Source organism: Equus quagga, chromosome 5 (genome assembly GCF_021613505.1).
Source record: "Equus quagga isolate Etosha38 chromosome 5, UCLA_HA_Equagga_1.0, whole genome shotgun sequence".
In the NCBI taxonomy this organism is placed as follows: Eukaryota; Metazoa; Chordata; class Mammalia; order Perissodactyla; family Equidae; genus Equus; species Equus quagga.
Window position 1 is genome coordinate 55,827,801 of NC_060271.1, and position 17,650 is coordinate 55,845,450.

A 17,650-nucleotide genomic window follows, 5' to 3' on the forward strand; every position below is an offset into this window, starting at 1 on the left:
CTGGTTTTCCCCTGGATGAACATCAGGGTTTTAATTTCATGCTACTTAAGCAAACAACCGGGAATTTCTGAGAGCTGCTCAGTGCCAGCAACATGTTTGGTCGTTTCTGAGGAGCGGAGAGGTTAGGATTTAATAAACGGTTGAACATGAGAACCAACTTCAGCTCATGTGCAGGCTCTGTATTCAGATGGAAGCAAAGAATGGACAAAACCATACCACGTCCAGTCAGGGGGGAACAGGAGAGAATAAAAGAGGCTGTACCTGTACGCACAGGGAAGTTAGGCAAGGCAGAGGCAAACATGGAAGATTCTGAAACACGGAGAGAATATGATTAACCCTAAGATGAAGAGAGAGGGAGACCAGCTATAAGAACCTAGTGTTTGAGCACCTGATACTTCTCCTTTAAGAAAATCCAACAAATACTTTTCCCAACTTTTAATTCCTTAACCATTTTACTTTATAAAATACAACATCTACTATAAAATATAACACCTACTTCTTAAATGAAGCATGGACATTATATATTTTTTAAAGTCACAGACGGCAGAGAAAGCAGTAATTTCACTGCCCCCTTGAACATGACACCAAAACACAGAGCTGGTGTCAGTTACTGGGCTGATCTTATTCTGGTTGTTTCCTGTAAGTGGAATCTCACCCAACGGAGGGAAGGTTGGAACAGGAGGAATGAACGACGGTCCCAAGACAGTTAACTAGCACTTGCCCAGATTTTTATTCCTAATCATCTACCAGCTGCAACAAACATCAAGTAGGAAAAGAAAAAACTTACTCATTTTGGTGGCCTAGATATTTAGGATTTTATTTTCACCTTTAAGTAAATAACATCTTTCTATTTGAAGCACAGGGAGCTAGTTTATTAACATACTTAACGGATGAGAACGTAGCGTGTCCACCCGTCTGCAACCCCGGAGGCTTGGGCAAGGTGCTGAGCGGAGGACACAGCCCCAGATCTGTCCAATGGGAGTCATTCCTGCCGGGCCTATGGGGACTCAAGGGGGCCCACCCCAAGGACTTAGCGACAATGACCTTACACTGAAGGAGCTCCAACAATTAGGCCTAAGTTAGTAATTATGTGCCAATTTGAAAAAGGGCTACTTTCATTATCCTATTAGGTACAGATATCCTGCTGTTTTACGTTTTGATCCAATTCAGACTTGAAAAGTAAAACCTTATTTCTTCCTGAAGGATCAACTTACTCTGTTTCTGGCTTCAGGAACATGGTGATCAAGAGCTCACCACCAATTTCCTTCTGAGATCTTGGTGATCCCCGTCACAGGAGATGGCGGGACAGGGGAGCCGCCCACTCGAGCCGGGGCTGCACTGCAGAGGGAGGTACACACGAAATACGGATCCTCATGGGAAGGAAACATTCTGAAGGATCAGAATATATTTGAAACTCATGCCACATAAGATAGGTGTCATTTTTACTTTATTTAAGGAAAAAAGGGGGAGGAGGAGGGACAACAGTAATTTTCATAATACACAGAAGACAAATTAGCACTGAAAAAAAGAAGGCTGTGTACTTGCCACCAGTCTGCTTTGCAGCTCTATGATTAGTAAATTTAATGCAGTTTGTCGTTTTTATTACTGTTTAGCAAATTTATAATTGGCAAAATTAGGGATTATGAATCACCATAAGTGGACTACAACTAAGACAAAAACCTAAAAAACCCATAAAAAAATCACTTAAAAATAAACCATAAATATGTGATGCACATTAGTGTAACAAAACCATTTTTGTAAACATTTTCTCCAACATAACATGTGCATGAGAAAAAAGTAAAAACACTGCACTCAATACAGAGTTACTCTGACTTAAATACAGAAAGGTATTACTTATTAAAGCTTTGACTAAACCTAGAGACACATCTGTGTTTTGAAGAGCACTGCTATACTAGTTTCCAATGTTCCATATTTAATGGTATCATCGTAATACTGTTTTCCTCTGTAATTCTGCCATCTTGGCACTTCTGTGAAGTCACTACCCTGTTAAAAGAATCATCCCTTCTGTGGAAGAATGAAATCTCAACAAGTCACAATCTTGTACAAAGAAACCTAATTCGGCGCCTGCTTCAAGCTGCAGCACACAGTCTGGCTAACAAGGGTGAGGCGAGGAAGGAAGGACACCACAGCCAGGGACAGCACACGCCAGGAGCCTGCGCCAGGACAAACGGTGCTCCGACCTCAGTACATGATGCCCAGCAATGGACTCGATTCCGTTCAACTCAAACACCCAGAGATGCCAGGTGGGGCCTGGTACTGTGCACGTGGGACAGGACCATTCTGACCTGAGCACAGACTCCATCACTTCATAAGGGAAAGCCAGTCTTTGTCAAGTTCTAAATACTCAGTAACTTCAATGACATACCACTTGCATTATTTGTGAAACACATCTTGACTTAGAGACACTGAGCTTCAAGTCTGTGGATAATTAAGATCATGATACCTCGTTCTTTTTTATTTTTTCCACACTGGTATCAGAAGTTCAGTATTTTTCCAAAGAAACCTGCCCAACTTTTACCTCTCTCTAAAGCCGTGGAGGGGCTACAATCGATCAAGCCATCCAATTCTTTCTCCTCTTGGCATGCACACGTGTTCACTGGCACGTGCCATCTCACTTGCAAAGCCAAACATGTTAGGAAATCGCCAGCAGAAATCTGATTTTTGATTGAAGTCCTATGGTGATGGAATCTGGCCTATCTCAGAAGTCCCTTCTCCAAAGGTGGCATTAACTCTTCAATCTTCTTTATGTTAACTACAAATTTGTAGGAAAAATCTAGTTCTTTCTGCTTTGGACATGAGCACTACTCTAAAGTCACACACATGGGAAAACCATTTCCACGGCCTTGTCCTTCCAAAAGAGAGGAAAGCTTTCTCAGCTTATCTTGTCTTTGTGGGTATGCACAACCAGCTGTCATTTATGCATTTCTGAGTGTATGTATTTTTCACTAGATTTTTGTAATTCAAATGAGAGCCTTTGGCAAAAATGCTGAACCAGGAGGAAGAGAACGACAGCATTTAAAACGGATGCTAAGAGGGATGACAATGCTGGGCAAAGCCTCGGCAAATAGGTGCAAATAATTACTACATTTTTGGGCGGAAAATTCCCCACTTTCATGTTATAAAAGAAAATTAACTACAAAGGAGGATTAAACCTATGAAACACCAAGCTTCTGTCTGGTGAACAAAGTTTAAAGTAGCCATCACACAACATTCCCAACTCAGAACTCAACAAGAGGAAAGCAAGACAGGAGAACCAGGACACTGGGCATTGCTCCTGTACCAAGAGATTAACGTCCTCAGAGGAATTGAGTGACCATGAAGCCATGAAACAAATTATTACCCAAGACATTTATTACAAATGTCATGAACATATTCATAAAGTAAAACTGGTTTAAAAAACAGAGAGAGAACAAGAGAGCAAGTGAGCAAACAAGAAAAGCCAGGGCTTTGATATTATACCTAAAACACAGGAAGATGCTGTCTTATGAATAAGCAGTATTAACTACATTCTTAAAATAGTTTTAGTGCATTGCATTTTTAAAAAAGGGAAATATCCTCACCCCCAAGAAAAGGTTCCTGCAACACTGAACAGTTTGTGTGACTATTCTAATATGACCACCTGTCTGCTACCAAACCCCCAACGGAGAACAATGAGGCCCCTTGTGTTGTAGGCTACGCTGCCCATCAGCCACTAATGGTGAATATGGTGAAAACAAAGCATTCTGCTCTCTCAACTTAGAAAGCAGGCTGCATTAATCAGCATGATAAAGCCATATGGCTATTTCTTGTCTTCAGGGACAATTTCTCTTGTGCCTACTGAGACCTGTGACAAAAGAACAGTTACACTTCAATCTGATAGTTTTGGTATTAAGATTAAATTAAACATTAATGTCTTTCTCCAAAAACATATAAACTAAACCACCTCTTAATGCATTAAAAACAATGAGGTAGGCAAAAAAATAAATGTGGTTGAAAAAAAATTTTTTTCCTCTGTTAAGTGCAGACTATGGTGAAACTGGTGTCGCACTTCCAGGTTTAAACAAAAATTAAACCTTTAACTGAGGCAGTGCTAATACTGTCACACAACAAAGTTCTGGCCATTAGACAAATGCACACATTTTCTTTTTCCTTTTTTTTTTAAGAACCCTCTGCACATGATTTAGGCAAAACCTGGTACACAGAAAAATGACTGAGTTCTTGACCAAGCCAAAAAAAAAAAAAAACTCCAAAGAAACAAAATGGGGCGCCCTTAACCCACCCCACCCCACCTCCCAAGCCCCACCCACAAAAAAGTTCTCCTAGTGACTGTGTCTTTCACATTTTATAAATAGTAACTTCTTAAACCTGCACCTTCTTCTTTGTCCACATATTGTCACATTACAAAAAAGAAATGTCAATTAAATACATTGTTAATGTTACTATATTAAATCTGCTCTCTGCTTCAGCACACTGCTTGTTAGACCACCACTTCACACCTCCTTGTGCCCACTTCCAACACCAGCGGCATGGTCATAGTCTCCGCCTTCAGACACCCATGTGACAGAGTCGTTCAGAGACAAGGAATTCTGGAGCTGAAGGAAAGGTGTTTGCTTTCTGGTCTGATGCTCAATCTCAAACACTGATAGCACCTGAGGGTAGAATCTGAACAGCACCAGCTGCATTGCAGCCTTGATTTATTTTTGAGTAAGGAAAAGAAGAGAATGGGGATAAACTGGTAAGAAAGAAGCAGGAAGGAAAGGTGAAAAAGAACCCCACACGTGGTGTCTGCATCCACAGCTGTCCTGGACTGCACCGGTGCAGCTCCGAGCTCCAGTTGCAAGGAATTCCAAGTTCTCAGGATCTTGAAGACTCTGGGGGCCGGCAATCCTCATCACACTGCTTCTACCAGCTCAGAAGAGAAGTCCTGCCTAACGTCATGAAATAAACCTGACTGCTGCCACCAGACCGAACAGAGGCGAAGAATACCTACAAAGGCAAAAGAGAGAGGGAGCGGTCAGGAAACACAGCACAGCCAGCGGAGCAACGCTTCCTGCGGGTCCTGGGCGGGCAGCCCAGAGCCCCCAACAACCTGGACGCCTCCAAATGCAGGACGCTTAAAAGCCCAAAGGCCCTTTTCAAAAGAAAATCTGGGATGATGTCATTTTATCATTTACAAGGAGTGATCACCTGTAGCCAATTTTTATTATAAATGAGAAGGCTAAGTAGGTGAGTAACTCCTTGTACACACTGCCATATTGTGAGAACGCAAAGAAAAAAAGTGACGTTTCTGAAACTGGGTTATTTCTTTTTATCTCACTGCTAATACCTGCTACACAATAAATGTGTTTGGAAAACTCAATGAGGAACGGGGAGGACCTCAGCAACCCAATTTTCCTCTTAAAAAATTAAGCTAAATATATCATTTATTTGATATGACTTTATAGCCAAAGTAACATAAGTTACTTTTGTACCTGTTGTTAATAAACCTTAAGGGATATGAGATCATGGATGATAAAAATATTTAAATGCCTAAAGTTCAAAGAATATTACAGTTATGGCTACAATACATACTTCGGAAAAGATAAGCCAAAAGGCTGGCAAAATCCTGGATTAGCTCTAAGGTTGTATGGATTTTCAAGGTAAAAGATTTGGGAGATACTATGTAGCAAAAAAAAAAAAGTCAACTCTAACAGTAAATGAGCTATAGGATTGCAGAAGAAAGTGGGTCAGTGGTGACCCGGCTTTTGTGTTGAGTACGTAGGTGGGCAGGCAAGAGGACCAGCTGCAAGAAAAGATGCAAAGCTTTTCTTTGTCACGATGAATTTTTAAATTTAATCTGAGAAGTCGACCTGCAGGCAGGTTACTAGGATGTTTAACATATTTTATCATGAAGCAAGAGGTGGAAATATTCTTAAGAGGCAAGTTTCTAAGGTTGTAGTGGGCTGCGTCAGGTAGTTAGACATGTTTTTATCCAAGTGGACAGAAGAGAGAGAAAAAGCTGGGCTTCGCAATGATCTATTCCACCCCTGACGTCCTTTTCAAAGCAGGCCGGGATGGACAACACCCCTGGTCGTCGATCTGCTCTGTCCAAGGCCAGTTTTGGGGAGGGACTCCTGGGGAGCGAGTAGGCCCTGGAGAACACAAGGACGTGGCCAGATTGAAAAACAAAGGCTTCAACTGGGGCTTTGCTGCCCTGAGGTCTCAGCTGCAGGAGGTGCTCAAGCTTCTGCATAAAATGATTTATACTGTTAGGCACTTCTGACCTGCAACTATGAAGTTATTTCACTACTCAAAAGGCAGACTAACAAGTGGTATGTTTCTGATACCCATCAGGGCAAAGGAAACTTACTGCACTCAAACTTGCAGGGGTGCTTCCTTCTAATCACAAGAGATCCCATCCACCTAAATTGGCAGTTTTAACCCTCCCTAGCCCTAAATCAAACATAGCCTAGACAGGTCACCAAATGGGGTTAAAAAAGAAAAACCCAAGATAGGACGATTTCTGTAGAGATAAGTATCTCCACCCCCTCACAGCAAAATCAAAATAAAATATACCTCAACCCTCATTAAACAGGCCTAAAAAGAAGTTCCTTGATGAATTTACTTTGGAATCTATCAAAATCCCAAGGAAAAGTTTCACTAAACTCCATGGAAAATAAACCATTGTTCAAAGATGATAGCACGTAAAAAGAATCTATAAGGAACCATTACCTTGTCATTGCGTTCACACAAGAATTTTAGTCTTTGAGCCCTTTTGTGCATAAACACACCATCCAAGTGACCAGTTTCCACAGATCGGATCTCTATGGCCTTTTCTCCCCAGCCCATCGTCTGATTGGATCGAATATATGCTTTTAGAGAGGGGAAAAACACATAGTGTTAGATAGGGAAACTGCTATGAAAAGATGCTGCTTATGTGCCCCCCCCGCCCCCCGCCAAACATCTAACATTTAAAGGATTTTTGTTTTGAACTTCACCTTTGCAACCTTTTGCTCTATCCTGGGAAGTGGCAGTTTGTGTCAACGGGTGACTCTATTAACTCCCAAGGTACATCACGCTTATGTTGAGCAACGAACCACTGAATCTACAGTTAAGAGCTCTGATTTTCATCACACCAGTCACGAAGGAAGGTAGGAACAAGTAAAGAAAGTGGACGAGACAGTGACCTAACAGCAATAAAATCAGAATAGGCTGGGGATACCAACATAAAGCCACGGACGCTTCAGATGCCAGCCTTCATTGCTGACGCACGCCTCAAGATTAAGAGGCTGTTTCCAGCTGTGGCTCTGCCACTCACAAGAGCAAATCACTTACCTTTCTCTGCGTCCCTTGACTTTCCACAAGTGAGTTAACAACACCACCTGTCCTATTTTCCCTGGACGTCTTAAGGATTAAATGAAGGATTGTGAACGACAGGGTTTTAAGAAATATTAAATAAATACTTGGATTTTGTTGTGAAATAGACTATGGTCAGTCCCATAGTCTACAATCTAACTTTTCACAATCTAGTGCCAACCACTCTGGTAAATCGCCAAAAGGTCTGAAGAGCACGGAAAATTAGTGTGATGAATATATGCCGTTTCAGAGATGGCTCCACTCTTCTAAGTGCTCCCTCTTCCTGTGAGTGGTGCGTACCTACAGATGTTGGCATCTCTCCCCACTGCAGAACCACATCCTTGGTGATTCTTCCATAGGTGTTCACATAAACCCCTTCATCTTCATAGCACACCAAGAGCTCCATTCCATCTGTGTTGGGGAGGATGATGATTGCATGGGGTTTGATGCTACATTGGATCTAGAGAAGAGGAACAAAGTGCAGGGAAGCATGTTTGTGGCTATTGCTATCCCCACAAAAGTGCTCAATCAGACTGTCTTGGTGAAAGCTCTGGTTCATATTCCTGGTGATATATACAGCAATTCGACAACATTTTGGAAAATACATGAGCTATACATTCCAAAGTCTACCTTGTAAGGTCACAAACTCCACTAGTTCACATTTTGTGAGGCCCTTGGAACATAATTGAATTGTGGGCTCCAAGTAAGAAATTATGTTCCTTAAACCACTCCCAACCCAGGGATGTTCTGATCTGCCAGCAATTGCCCCAAATCCATCCCATGTTAGTCAAAGCCAGGGCTAAGAGGTTCTCAGGAAGGCTTCACAGAGCCAGGAGAGTGGATTTCCACTTGTTTCAGAGCATGGAGCTATTGAAAATGACACATCATTTAAATACTCACCCCCACACCATGGGGAAGTAAGAAATCCCTGCTTGTGTTAGTTCACTAAGCAGAGTAAAGAAAAAAGTCAAAACAAAATGAAGCCAGTCAACCAACCATAGAGTGTGGGTTCTTTCTTACGTGTGTTGGTAGATAAATGTCATAGACTGATCCTGAATCCACATCAACAGCATGGAATCCAGCACAGGATCCATAGATCACTTTCAATCTCTGGCCTTCCTCAACAGTGAGATCCACCAGTAACGGCTTATGTACCAATTCTCCAAATGACTACAAAGAAGTAACCAAGAGAGAAGCAGTAAGACAAAGTAGAACTTATTTCTAATACTAGATCAAACTAGAGAAGCCAGACCCTAGGTACTCAGTTATTCAATTACTAAGCCTCCCTGGCAACAACTATAAGCAAAAATACCCTATAAAACAAGTCTGTAATACAGTAAGATTTGTCTCTTAACCAGTATCTGGAAGACTATCCTTCCAGAAGCATGTCCCAAACTCCCCCTACCTAGCCCAGGAATTCTGCTCTGTCACTTACAGTTCTGTTGTCTTGGTGAGAAAAACATCTAACGTGAAATAATGAGGACTTTCTGTAGCATTGAGTCAACTATTCAAATGCAGATGACGGAAAGAGAGCCTCGAGGAGCTGTAGGAGTCACATACTGAGAACTGGATCAGTATGATCAGCAGTCACTACTTGAGCTGTATAGACTGGTACTTTAATTTTCTGACTAGAATGATATGGTGACGAAAGGCTGTAACGTATTGTAAGAGCCTGGATGGCCTATTAGCATACTGGAGGGCCTCAGTTCTTCACTAATATCAACACCTACAGCTCACAAGACAGATTGAAATAAGATATTTATAAAAGCAAACAGAACAGTACCTGGTACATAAAGGATATTAAGACCAGATCTCAGAGGATAATTGTAATTTTACAACCAATTATTTTTAGTCAATAATATGTGGGCTTATTTTTTAAGCAAATATTGTAACCCCATCTATCCTGTTTTACTGGGGAACCGGCAATAAGCAATCTAAATATGTCAATTTTCCAACTAATTGAAGTTTACCCTTATAAAATACATCAAAACTATTTTAAAAAATTAGTAAATAGAATCATTTCGGATGAAAAATTCTTAATTTCTTGCCCTGCACTAAAACATCCCCAGGGGCTATGCTTAAGGTTTTGTGTCTAATATTAGAAGTGATGTTAAGTTATTTATAATACCTAATGTCATGGTAATATCACTTTTAATTAAAAATTTAATTATAAATTTAATTATAAATTTGTATCTAGTGTGAACTCTAGAATTATAAAAAGAAAAATAACTTCTAATATTTTTCTAAAACAATAATGGTATATTATACACACTGTTAACTTACTTTTTTTTTTTTTTAAAGATTTTATTTTTTTCCTTTTTCTCCCCAATGCCCCCTGGTACATAGTTGCATATCTTCATTGTGGGTCCTTCTAGTTGTGGCATGTGGGACGCTGCCTCAGCGTGGTCTGATGAGCAGTGTCATGTCCGCGCCCAGGATTCAAACCAACGAAACACTGGGCCGCCTGCAGCGGAGCGCACGAACTTAACCACTCGGCCACGGGGCCAGCCCCTGTTAACTTACTTTTTTAATGTGTAATACACATTCCTTGTGTCATGAAGAATTTCTGTAGTTTAGTTTTTAATTAGTACTCTATTGAACAGATATACCATAAAGCTGCCTATTACTGGATAATTTCTGGTTATCAAAAATATACCTAAATCTTTACACACATCTGTGATTTTAAGTAGAAGGTCAAGGTCTGCTTTTTAAGTGGAGGCAGTGTTATTTTGTCTTTTCCTCTGTTACCACATTGCCACATCCATCAAAGCGCCTGCCCAACATTCAGCTCTCTCGTTCCTATGCTGGGAGAGTGCAGAAAGCAGACAGCTTAGGCTTATTACATTAGAAATGGCCTCTCTTACGATAAGGCTCTACACTATGTTAGTACATAGCTTGTAAAGGATCAGGTGTAACTGTGCAGAGTTTTTAACCTTCTTCGCTGGCTCTTGGTCACAGCATGCGCAGCTGATGCTACTTTTAAGTGCACTTGATACTGTTACCTTAAAGGCCATAAATTTGTGATATGGCTTGGGTGCCCACGCATAGACTTCCACAGAACTCTTCAAAGCAATTACCAGAAATTTGATTCTTTCATATTTTACTGAAAAAACAAACATAAAACAAGAGAAGCACAGGTCAGTACCAACATGGAACTCTATGTTCTTCTACGGGTCTTCTGCAAACTTAATAAATACGCCTTCTATTATTTCACCCAAACCAACAGGAGAAAAATGTTGAGAGAGATCATGCCTCACAGTTTCCTTTTCCAATTCTCTCATGTATAATCCAGGCTGTCCCCATCTTTCTTGATGTTCCGTTGGACTCAACTCCAATACGCTGGTTCCCATCAATGAGTACTTTCACCAATGTTCCTAACCTTCTCAGCTTGCAAGTATTTAATAATCAAGACCGTGCCAGTGACACCACCCTAAAGTCTCAAGGGCACAGTATTATAGTACTTCAGAAGGACGTGATTCATCAGCCAATAGGCTCAAGTCACAGCAAGAGGTCCAATCTCCCACGTGGCTTTTCTTGAGTCCTGCACAGGGCTACAGACTGAGGAACACAGAAGGCTATACCACAATACTCACTGACTGAGTGTGACCTCTATCTGTTTCTGTGGACAAGACCAAGCCCAACTTCAAACCACTTCCTGATCTAGAGGTAGTGACTGTGAGAACTCCACCTGAAGTTCTGTATGAAAAGAGCAGTAGCAAAGGAAATCTCTCTTCAACTATATATACATTTTAAAAGATGTCCCCTTACACAGCTGTTTTGACTGTCTTATAGCCAGGCCACTCTGCTTTAAAACATGCTCTGAGGGACCCTGACCACACAGGACTTACTGGTCTGGTGCAAACCCACTGGTTTCTTTCTAAGCTATCTAATAGCACACTACTACTTGATTCTTCCTTTGTACACGAGAGATGGCTTGTTAACTTGATAATTCTCGTTAAATTCCATATATTGTCACTCTTCAAATAAACCATTGACATTAAGATTAAGACACAAAGGATTATAAGAGGTTGTCCAAACAAGGGCTGTTTAATAGAATTTTCTGTGATAATGGAAAGGTTTTATATCTGTGCTGCTAATATGATGACCACTAGTAGTTGCATGTGGCTAGAGGACACTTGGAACATACTGGTGCTATTGAGGAACTAAATTTTAAAGTTTATTTCATGTTAATTAATTTAAACGTAAATTTAAATAGCCCCCTGTTCTTGATAGCAACCACACTGTACAGCACAGGTCTTGATAAACTGCAAATAGTTTTCTAAAAGCATAACGATAACAAAGAATGGCATTACACACTCGTCTCTGTAAGAATGACAGGCCTGAGGACCACTGTTTCCTTTGGATGAAAAGCCCAAGATGGTCTAAGACATCTGCCTCTAGCTCCCCCTGTAGTATAATCTACTCATGACCATTTCAGATCTTATGAACTCTTTGATTAAAGTCAGCCTTAGATGATTTTAGTTACACTTCAACAGATAAAAATATTTCACATAAACACAACACAGAAAATCCTAACCCCCAAATCTACACCAAGGAGACAGTACTACTTTCCAGTATCACTCAGAATCATTCCAATACTGTGGTGGCTCCTGCAGTCATCATTAACCAATGAGCTGAGGGTTACGAACAGATCAGATAAACAAGGAGACAACGTCAAGGACTGTAATAGCCCTGGGAGCAGAGGAACTGACTCTAGTATATGCTACGTACCTTCATAAACATAGAAAAAAGAAAACATATAAGCAGAAATCAACTTTCAATAGGCCCCTTATGTTCATCAGTCTTAAGTACACACAGACCATTTGGTATTGTTCTCAACTACCCATTTCAAATTCCATTAGAATATACCATCTCTCCCATAAAACTTTAATTTGGCTAAGCTCCATTATTTCTTCTTTATTTCTAACATTAGTATCAGAATTTTGGGGTTTTCTCATACACAAAGAAATCTGTTTTGGGCACTGGCCCTGTGGCCTATTGGTTCAGTGTGGCATGCTCTGCTTTGGCAGCCCAGGTTCAGTTCCCGAGCATGGACCTACACCACTTGTCAGCAGCCATGCTGTAGAAGCGACCCACATAAAAAATAGAAAAAGACTGTGGCACAGATGTTAGCTCAGGGCAAATCTTCCTCAGCAAAAAAAAAAAAAAAGTTTTGGTTTTATTCTTTCAACATCTTATTTCACAAGAACTACAGCATGCATGCCAAAAAGAAAACAACAGCACAGTTGCCATGAAACACTCACTAGCCAGCTAGATACATTCACTAGTAAAGAGCACAGGAGCTTTGCACAGTGCAGTTAATTTAAAACAACACGCAACAGCTCTTTAGGCAAACTCTCAAACATTCTATCAGTGACTGGCAAGGACCCAGAGGCCTCATCCTCAAAATGGAGAATAAACCTGGAGCACAAAGGAGGAATCCACCAGCCAACTTTCCTCTGGCAAGACGTCTTTAACAAGGTTATTCAAACAACACCTTAGAGAAGAATGCGGACTGTCAAAGAGAGACTCTCACAGGACAAACTATGAGGACGAGACAGAGGGAGGACCGAGTGCGCAGCAGGATGAACTGTGTTATGCCTAAAGGTGCACCATGAGTCTAGACAAGACTTCAGGATTAGCAGAAGACGCCTTAGAAACATCACAACAGAAATGAGCTACATGTATCAGACACAAGTTTATTATTAAAAGCTTCAAAGAATATGTAAATTTTAAATGGAAACTCATTAAACCCTGGGGGAAAAAAAACCCTTATGAGCCTCCTGGAACTTACCAACTTTATAGTGCACACACCCTTCCAAGTCCCCCACGGTTGTCCATCCCTGCTTCTTCTCGACTTCTGGATCGTTGTGAAGTATTTTATTTCTTAACCAGGACAAATAGTAGACACGTAATTTATCCTTTTTGCCTAGCAAAACAAATACAAATACTTCACATACATATTCAAAAGCACCTATCATCAGTAATAACAATAGTAACCAAAAGAAACTTCAATAAATAAATATAATGCCCCTAAGGGAACCATTTTGTATCAGAGTTTTACCAGAAACTCAATTCAAGCTATTCAGATGGACTTTGAAAACCCCTATAGACTTATCACCAAGTGTAGGCCTGAGCTAGAAGGGAAGATTTTAGAAGAATAAGGAACTCATATAGACGTACAGTATCAATAAGACACACAACACACGTGCACAACAATACAACCAACAGAGTTTCTAAGATACTTTCACAATATTATGTCATCTGATTCTCAAAAACCCTCCAGTGTAGCTATTATTTCCCATTTGATAGCACAGCAGGGTTGAACAAATCACCCAATGCAGGGACTCAAATCGAGCAAAAGGCAAGCCACAAACTGGAGATGTATGCAGTTGACAGAGCTGACGAAGGACTCACATCCAGAATAGGTAAAGAACGCCTGTAAATCAATTAGAAGAGGGACAATCCAATGGAAAACTAGGCAAGCAACTAGAACAGGTAAAAGAAGTTATACGTAAGATACAGAAAAAGGTACTTGCTCTCAATAGTCAACAGTAAATGCATATTAAAACCATAAGGAGATACAATTTTATACACCTATCAGAGTGCCTAGAATTAAAGAGTGACGATACCCAAAACTAGAAGAGGTATGGCACAATTAGAAACTCCACAGACTAGTGTTGTAACTGTTAGAACCACTTTGAAAAGCCTGGCACTATTAAAGTAGGATATCCGTATACTCTACTTATGATCCAGTAATTTCTCTCCTAATAAGAATGTGTGTGTATGAGCCCCAAATACATGAACAGGAATGCTCATAGCAGCAATGTTCATATTAGCCCCAAACTGAAAACAACGCAAATGTTTATCAACAGTGGAATAAGTAAAGAAATTGTAGTGTAGTCACACATAGGAATGAAAAACAAACTACAGCTACAAGCAACAAAAAAATGATGTTGAGCAAAAGAAATCAGACACATCAACAAGCTGAAGAAGAAAAGTCCTATGATCACATCAGTAGACGCAGAAAAAGTATCTGACAAAACCCAACACCCATTTCATGATAAAATCTCTCAGCAAACAGGAATAGAGGAGAATTGCCTCAATGTGATAAAGAACAACTACAGAAAACTTAGAACTAACATCATACTTAATGATGAGAAACTAGATACTTCCCCCCGAAGATGGGGAACAAAGGGAGGATGTCCCCTCTCATTACTCCCATTACAATGCAATAAGATAAGAAAAAAAAAAAGAAAAGGTATACAGATTGAGAAGGAATAAATAAAACTATCTTTGTTTGCACAAGACATGATTGTCAAGGTAGAAAATGCTGAAGAACTGGCAAAAAATCCCTGGAACTAATAAGTGATTATAGCAAGGTTGCAAGATACAAAGATAACAGACAAAAGTCCATTGCTTTCCTATATACTAACAACAAGAAATTAGAAATTAAAAACAGTACAATTTGCAGTAGCACTAAAAGAAAAAAGTGAAATACTTAGTTATAAATCTAACAAAATAGCCCTGTGCAACATCCCGACAAGGAAAACTACAAAACTATGAAGAAATCAAAGGTGATGTAATAAACGGAGAGATATTCAACGATCATGAATAAGACGACTCAGTATTGTTAAGACGTCAGGTCTACCCAACTTGATCTATAGATTCAACGTAATCCCAAACAAAATCGTAGCAAGTTATTTTATGCATATTGATAAACTGATTCTAAAGTTTATATGGAAAGGCAAGAGCCAGACAAGCCAATACAACATTGAAACAGATGAACAAATTTGGAGGACTGACGCTATCTGACTTCAAGATTTACTGGAAAGCTACAGCAATCAAGATAGCATCGTATTAGCAAAAGACAAATAGATCAATGAAACAAAATAGAGAGCCCAGACATAGACCCACACAACTGTAATGAACTAATCTTTGACAAAGGAACAACAGCAATTCAATGGAGAAAGAACAGTCTTTTCAATGAATGTTGCTCGAACTGGACATCCACAGGCAAAAGAAAGTGAATTTATACACAGACTTGGAACCTTTCACAAAAATCAACTCAAAATGGATCCTAGACCTAAACATAAAATGCAAAGCTGTACAGCTTCTAGAAGGTAACACAGGAGAAAATCTAGGTGCGATCTCCTTGGATTTGGCAATGACTTTTTAGATGTAACACCAAAAGCACGATAAATGAAAGAAAAGATTGGTGTCAGACCTCATTAAAATTAAAAACTTCTGTTCTGCAGAAGACACTGTTAAGAGAATGAACAGATAAGCAACAGACTGGGAGAAAATATTTGCAGAACACCTATCCGATAAAGGACTTGTATCCAAAATATACAAAGAACTCTTACAACGCAACAAAAGGGAAACAAACCACCCAATTATAAAACAGGCAAAAGACCTTAACAGATACGTCATAAAGAAGACATGCAGATGGCAAACAAGCATATGAAAAGATGCTCAACATCGTATGTCATCAGGGAATTTCAAATTAAAGGAATAATGAGATACCACCGCACTAACCCAAAACACTGACACCACCAAATGGTGATGAGGACGTGCAGCACAAGGACTCTCATTCACTGCTTGTAGGAAGGCAAAATGATACAGCCACTTCGGAAGACTGGTCGGCAATTTCTTACAAAACTAAATGTAGTCTTACCTTACGTTCCAGCAATTACACTCCCAGGTATTTACAAATATATGAGTTGAAAACTTATGACTACACAAAAAGCTGAACACAAATGTTTGTAGCAGCTTTATTCATAACTGCTAAAACCTGGAAGCAAACAAGAAGTCTTTCAACAAGTGAATGGATAAACAAACTGGTACGCCCATACAATGGAACACTATTCAAGCAATAACAAGAAGTGAGCTATCAAGTCATGAAAAGACATGGAGGAAGCTTAAATGCATACTGCTAAGGAAAGAAGCCAGTGTGAAAAGGCGACATACTACGTAATTCCAACTATGACATTCTGAAAAAGGCAACATACAGACAGTAAGAAAGCTCAGTTGTTGACAGGGCCTTTGGGGGAAGGATGAGCAGGTGGAGCACAGTGGATTTTTAGGGCAGTGAAATTAGTCCCTGTGATTCTGTAATGGTGGATAACTACACGATTGGCAGAACCGTGCAACAGAAAGAGTGAATGTCAATGTAAACTATGGACTTTAATTAACAATAGTTTATTAATACTGATTCATCAATTGTAACAATGTACTACACTAAGGAAAGCTAACAGGGGAAACTGGGGGAGAGGGGTAACATGGGCATTGCCTATACGTTCTGCTCACTTTTTCTCTAAACCTAAAACTACTGTAGAAAGAAGGCAGCCAGATACAAAAGAACACTTTCCATTTCACCATTTATATGAATTCAGTTCAATGAAGGCAAAGCCAGCCTAAGGTGTTCCAAGTGAGGACAGTGCTTCCCTCTGGGGAGGAGGGGACAGTGACCGGGAGGCAGTGGGCAGGCAGCCCGGGGTGGCTTCTGCGGTGCTGGGACTGCTCCACTTCTTCACCAGGACGGGGGCTACATGGGGGACGGATTCTAACTGTGACAGTTCACTGAGCATCTCTGGACTTTCTGTATTACATTTTATACTTCAATCATTTTAAGTTCTTAAGAATTTTTGAGTGTGGGAAAATACTCAAGATAATACGTTAAGTAGAACAAAGACCACATAGTTTTATGTATAGTGTTTTATTCTCGTAACGTGAGATACATTTATAGAAAAGAGGAGAAGGAAATATAAGAAAATGTTAACAAGAGTTATCTCTGAGATGGGGGTAACACTTTGTTTTATTCTTCCTAAATTTTTTCTATTTTTGAAGCTTCCTACAGTTGACATGTGTTACTTTTATGATTGTGAAAACCAATAAAAGCTACTAAAGGGAAAAGAATACAGAAAAGAGACCAATACATTGTCACTGGTATCAGCTGATTATTGATACCCAGGAATCATCTTGCTCACTGGATCACAAAATGAAATTTAAACCATTTTTAGCTGCAGATTTATTTTTCCTCCAATTTTAAACCCTACTCCCATCAACACTCAAGTTTTAAATGGTTTTCTCATTTAAGTATGAGACGGTGAAATTTCTGCATTTCAACAAATGTCTTTACTTACAACCAAAAGCCTATTTGAAGACCAAAATAACTGCAAGAAATCTGTTACATATAAACTAAGAAGCTTGACTTAGCAAATAATTAAATCAAAATTGCTGCTGGTAATTATAAGACCTATTTAAAATCTTACAATTTTGCATAATCTTTGACCCTAGCAATACAAATTATTAG

The 17,650-nt window shown here is 39.8% G+C and overlaps 1 protein-coding gene across 49 annotated transcripts in view; it reads right to left on the bottom strand.

Annotated features, from left to right (window-relative positions):
- Nucleotides 1-1,425: 1,425 nt before the first annotated feature.
- The window catches only part of MAP4K4 (mitogen-activated protein kinase kinase kinase kinase 4), a 102,212-nt gene continuing 85,987 nt past the window's right edge, over nucleotides 1,426-17,650 (bottom strand). For 32 of the 49 annotated variants that reach the window (XM_046662458.1, XM_046662466.1, XM_046662465.1 and 29 more), the window contains 6 exons: nucleotides 13,130-13,264; nucleotides 10,338-10,438; nucleotides 8,356-8,505; nucleotides 7,636-7,795; nucleotides 6,712-6,851; nucleotides 1,426-4,986 (listed from right to left, as the gene is read on the bottom strand). In XM_046662458.1, coding sequence (XP_046518414.1) covers nucleotides 4,903-4,986; nucleotides 6,712-6,851; nucleotides 7,636-7,795; nucleotides 8,356-8,505; nucleotides 10,338-10,438; nucleotides 13,130-13,264 — 770 coding nt within the window. In that variant the 3' untranslated portion in view covers nucleotides 1,426-4,902. Of the gene's footprint in view, nucleotides 4,987-6,711; nucleotides 6,852-7,635; nucleotides 7,796-8,331; nucleotides 8,506-10,337; nucleotides 10,439-13,129; nucleotides 13,265-17,650 lie in introns of all 49 variants that reach the window. The other 17 variants (XM_046662464.1, XM_046662456.1, XM_046662452.1 and 14 more) reach the window with 1 other exon arrangement.